Source organism: Mizuhopecten yessoensis, unplaced genomic scaffold (assembly GCF_002113885.1).
Source record: "Mizuhopecten yessoensis strain PY_sf001 unplaced genomic scaffold, ASM211388v2 scaffold4823, whole genome shotgun sequence".
NCBI classification, from domain to species: domain Eukaryota; kingdom Metazoa; phylum Mollusca; class Bivalvia; order Pectinida; family Pectinidae; genus Mizuhopecten; species Mizuhopecten yessoensis.
In genome coordinates this window covers 400,992-406,580 of record NW_018405739.1, presented here as the reverse complement: position 1 = coordinate 406,580, position 5,589 = coordinate 400,992, and the positions used below count along the sequence as shown (strand labels likewise).

The following is a 5,589-nucleotide window of genomic DNA, read 5'->3' as shown; positions in this document are numbered from 1 at the left end:
GGCTCGGAGCCCGGCACGGTAGCCGTTACTTTGTTGATGCCGCCCCGACCGCCCGGGCTTTTACCTGGGTCGGTACCCCTCGTCCCCCTAGCCTAACGTAAAGTAGACAGTGTAAAGAGTATTCAGTTGAAGAAATTTTGAAATTATATTGAAAATTGACTGAATTATATCGATTTGAAATGGGTAGTATGATAATTGTTTATTCGGCTCGGAGCCCGGCACGGTAGCCGTTACTTTGTTGATGCCGCCCCGACCGCCCGGGCTTTTACCTGGGTCGGTACCCCTCGTCCCATTGTGTTAGTAACACACACATCTTAACAAATACAGGGTTTTTATTGACTTAACGATAAAGATGAAAGCCCGGGCGGTCCCGATGCTGCAAATAACACGCATGATATGAGCTTCAGCGTAATGTAGCGAAGTATCTAAAGTTAGATCAGCATAAATCTTTTTATGATGAAGATATTTTCACACTGTCTTTTATTTTTTATTTCTCATTCATTAAATAACCCGAGTAAAGTACTTCGATTAAATCAACTTTACAGGGTAACGCCCGGGCAGTCTTAATATTGTAAATAACAAGTCCTGCAGTGTTGGTTAATTTCAAATTACAATAACTTGGCTAATTATGAACATATTTTGATATTTCTTTCAGTTTTGTATTTTTCGTTTCTAAAGATATGGGAATAAGTTACTTCAGTACAGTTTACTACACAGGTGAAAGCCCGGGCGGTGTTTGTATTGCAAATAACAAACGTCTGGCGCTACTCCAGCGGGTTGTTGCGATGTTACAAAGTTCAAATAACCATAACTCGGTCAAATTTAATGATTTTTTCACCATTTTTTGATCACTACATTCATACTGTTACAAACAATGCAAATAATACAATCATAATGGTGTATAAGTGGAGACAAACGCCCGGGCGGTCAATATATCACTACCGGGCTGTCCCGGGCTGTGCCGGGCTCTACCGGGCTGTACCGGGCTATACCGGGCTGTACCGGGCTGTAATTAGAAGGACCGATATCAACTGGGACTGCAAAAACATGGAAGAACAGGAAGAAAATGACGATATTTTTCATGACATTTTCATGTCAGAAGAAAGGTTTGAATCTACATTTATTTCCGTAATGATAAGATAACTTAACATTCCTTTATCGACATCCTAAATGAACCAATAGGGGATTGTAGTTGGGTAAACCCTAAGTTACAAATGATAACAAAAGGCTCAAAAGGCCTGTAGGCTGTAGGAAGTTCACCTGACTTTTAAGCATGATCATCCCCATATTCTCATCATATTGCAAATACTTCCTAATTTGACCTCAGCATACAGGGTGACAAGACTCTTGCTTTAATAACATGAAACATAATGATATACTTGTACATTTTTTTTTTTACATACATGTAAATGCGTCTGAGGTCAATATATCTTTTTTTCTCAGGGCGATAAATCCAGGTATCGACCGCAGTTAAAGGCTACAAATGTTTTATTATTTTCAAAACAGTGATGTAAGCAATCTGAAAAAACAAAAACAAAACTACGGAAGCGGGACGGTGCGTTTGTTTGGAGACAGTCGTCATAATTTTATTTTTAGAAAACACCCAGCCATTCAACAAAAATTATGTGCTCCAAGTAAATATCAGTTTTTATCGGTGGACACGTGATGCACTCCTGGCCAATCACTTGTTGGGAATAATATGAAAAAATAATAATAACGATTACGGATTGGTTGGTAGGGTCTTGTGTATAGACCTATATACCAACAATATAAGTATCTATTGTATTGTGAACAAATCCGTCTTATTTGAACTCTTATATTGTTGAAACAATATGATAGCAATATTTAATAAGAGCATCGGTAATTCTTAGCATGGGGAAAGAATGACATTGTGAACCCTGAGTGGGAATTTCAAAAGAGCTATAGTTAGGAAAAAAGTCACTTTCTTTGCTTGAAGAGACCTGTGCTCATATGATTGCCTGCAGTGTACCTTCGTGACTTAATTGTAGGATTTTAACATGGAAATGATTGAGATCTACATCCTAAAACCATGTACACGTAAATACTAGTCAAATTTCCTATTAAACATCCTTGATCCTTTCGACCTGTGAACCAATTGCATTGCAAAGGAAGAGTGTAGCTTTCACGAGGGATGTGCCCAGAAGGGAGCTATACACATGTTTAGCGTTTAAGTCTTTAAAAAGCTGGCTCCTCCTGAACAGTTAACATAATTTAAACATTTTATGTGAGTTATCCTGGGATAAGTGATTCAAATGTTAGATACATAAATTTTGTTCTCCTTTGGTGCTGGAATGTAGAGCCCTAAACTACCTTACGTAGATGATTGTTTATAGTGCAATATTAACCCTTTTCACTCCTAGGTACCTTAAGTAGACTCTTCCATACATTTATCTGGGTGAGTCTGTTATGGTCTACAGTGGTTAAGGGTTAATTTAGAATATTTTGCAATGATTGCCTATACATATCTATTTGAGTAATACAGGTCCTCTTGGCCTCGTAAACTATATATACTCCACAACTGTACTATTTGCCGCTACATGTAGCTCGCTCGTGCAGAAAACTAGCCCTAGTGCCGCAAGGTACAAATTATTCCTGCGAACCGCAGGAATATTTAAATATCCCTTTATTAATTGGCTGAAATGAAGATCACTCATGCATACAGTATCTTGTGTATGAAACAAAGTCAGAAAACATATATGATACTTCAGATCGTACAAACTTCATAATAAAAACCTTTCCATTTCCTTATCTTAATTTATGCATATGTTTAGGTCTCAAAGCCAAGGATTCACTACTGGACAGCAAGTTGGTCAGAAGACCGGGTTGGAAGATGGGTATAGGTTAGGCTGGGAGAAGGGTGCAGGTGTTGGATCAGAGGTAAGTCGAGTTTAAACTGTGCATAAAGCAAAAATGTGTAAGTATCTGATATAATTAGTTGGTACATGATAACACAACTACTGATGGAATTATATAAAAAAGTATTTAAATCATTTTATTACACCTTTACACATTTGTGCCTATGTAAATGCTATTATTCTAAGTAAACAGACAGATTCATTTTCCCAAGGAAACAGCTCATTTTAACAGGTTATAGTTTAAGGACTTTTACCCTGTCATAACAAACTACCCGAGGTCACATGCCTACCCCCACTTCTTGTTGTCATGCCACAAGGACCCAGCCAATCAGGTGGACAGAGCTAGTATTCTACATTGAACGTTTTTTGTGTGAAAGAGTTATTTGGCTCGATAGTTAAGTTTGTTGTAATTGCAGCTTGGAATACAGCTTTATTGCTCTTCAAAACAGTTATTAGGATTTGCATTGGTATAATAAAACAACTTGGAAGTTTGGACTTCAGGATATAGCTTCTTGTGAGTAATCTTAATTACTCATAGCCATTATTCTGTCCTGTCTGGTTGCATCCCATTGTGACATGTGTCTTGTCCCAATTTGTCCTGATTCATTGCCATTGTTCTAGCTACTTCATTTCCTAACAGAATTTGATCAAAACTTATACCAAGGTCAAAGTCCACATTAGTATTTGTAGAAACGTGTTAAACAAGGGAAATAATTGTTCATGGGTGTGGAATAATTAATGTCTTACATAAATTTTCTATTTTTCATGTAATCCCTCCATCATATCTGCATTTATCTTGGTCCTTCAGTCTTAAGCTGATACTTAAGAACATCGCATTCCACAAGTGTATATATTGTTCTGCCCCATGGTACTATAAATTTGTTTACGTAATGCTGAACAGTTGTTGTCAGTCATTGGAAACATTTCATACTTATAATCACTGCATTATTGCTCATGCATATCAGAAAAAAGCAGCCAAAACTAGTTGATAACTGAATCGTTAGACTTTTCATGTGCAGACATCTCAGTGAGCCCCTGGTATATATTGGTAATCACTACTGGACACACACAGAATATTTTACTAACGCTACTACTCCTTTCTACACAAGTTGAACCTGTGTTATCTGCAGATCCTGTTTGTTCCTCGGCGCATTGTTTACATATGTATATTTCATAGCAATAGCCCTACTGAAATCATTCCATTTATTTCATGTGCAGCTAGGATTTTATGCTGGATTCTGTCGACAGTTATTGCAGAAATTAGAGGATTCTAAGGAAGGCAAACAAAGGTTAGTCTTATATGCTAAACTGCATACAAAACCAAGTATGTGGCAGTTAATATAATACCTGTGTCACCACTGGAAACTCTAGCCTGCTTTAAAGCTTGATCACATCTCCCAAATATGCAATAATAATGATTCCCTGTTTAGAAACATGAAACATTTCTTTCAAATATTCTAGGTTTCCATCAATTTTCTTTGCTTCATTTTGAAATGGGGATGGTATCAACATGAATACTGGACAAAATACCAGATAATGGAGATTTTTATGAGATAATTTTTACATAATGTATAAAATATTTATTATGTTTGTCTATTGATAAAAAATCTACTGTCATGTTTTGCTTGAAGAGCCATTAAAGCTGCCCAATCCTTGCTGAAGTTGGTAGATGACTTCCCTCTGACAAACCCTACCCATCCACAGCTATTCGAACTGGTACAGCAGATAAGGTCAAAATTTAAACAGGTACATACATGTATGAACAAACCGTACAAGTGTATGTAATAAAGTATTTGTGATTGCCGTCATATTTTTTCATTCATATCTAGTCTACATATATCTATGTTTTTTAGTTGATTGTCACATGATTTTTATTATCACTATATAATATACAGTCTTTATAAGATTATATGTTTATTAAAACTATGTTGATGCCTCATGATTTGACAATTTTTCAATATTTCCAGTTTAATGTTAATGTTCAATATATTTTATGAAGAAAATGCGACATTTATACAATACATTTACAGCTGACATCTGTACTGGGTATCAGTGCTAGCTATAATGAACCAGAGAGGAAGGGGGTATCTTTTTGATGGCTGTGAAATTGTCTGCTGCACGGGGTCCCACTACCAGTGTGATTCACCCTTGTTAACAACTCTACAGGTAAATACAGAAATGATATATGAATAAGTTGATAACTTTCCATATTAGCCTTATAAAGCATGTCTGAAACTTCTTAAAATCGAAAATTTAACTTCCATTATTTTCTGCCCTAGGCCAGGATGACAGTTTTATCACATAAAAATCTTGAGAGTAGGTCAGAGGTGAAACATTTGGCAGGGCAAAAATATTACTGTTTACATGACCTTGTTGGGTTCTCCAATGTTAAAGTTCTTGTTTTCATTATTTCAGATGACTTTGGGATCACCAGTAAAAGAGAAAAGAGTGGTCTAGCTTCAAATCAGAGAGGAGAAAACTCTAAGCATTGATGGTATAAATACCTCAATGTGGCACTATAGCTGCATGTTAATACATGTAATAGGAACAACTAGATTGAAAGGAAAGAAAAGCAGTGAAGTAGGGGCAGCATTTACTGTGAGGTGGAGTGCAATACAAATCGATTTGAAATAAGACATTCTCATGTGCTATTTTTGTATACATATTTAGATCAATAAAATGCTAAATATTGAAGAAGAAAAATCCAAAATGT

At 36.3% G+C, this 5,589-nt stretch overlaps 1 protein-coding gene across 1 annotated transcript; it reads left to right on the top strand.

Moving 5' to 3' along the window:
- The first annotated feature begins 1,000 nt into the window (after window positions 1–1,000).
- Window positions 1,001–5,589, top strand: LOC110449811 (oral cancer-overexpressed protein 1 homolog). The gene is made up of 6 exons (XM_021496908.1): window positions 1,001–1,106; window positions 2,793–2,898; window positions 4,095–4,165; window positions 4,508–4,622; window positions 4,907–5,042; window positions 5,292–5,589. The coding sequence occupies exons 1-5, from the start codon at window positions 1,048–1,050 to the stop codon at window positions 4,970–4,972; spliced, it is 417 nt and encodes a 138-aa protein (XP_021352583.1). The 5' UTR covers window positions 1,001–1,047; the 3' UTR covers window positions 4,973–5,042; window positions 5,292–5,589.

Excerpts from the sequence above, each read along its gene's own strand:
- LOC110449811 (XM_021496908.1), top strand. The coding sequence starts at position 1,048 with ATGGAAGAACAGGAAGAAAATGACGATATTTTTCATGACATTTTCATG. Across the intron at positions 4,166-4,507 it reads TCTAAGGAAGGCAAACAAAG|AGCCATTAAAGCTGCCCAAT; the intron begins GTTAGTCTTATA and ends TTTTGCTTGAAG. Across the intron at positions 4,623-4,906 it reads TAAGGTCAAAATTTAAACAG|CTGACATCTGTACTGGGTAT; the intron begins GTACATACATGT and ends ATACATTTACAG.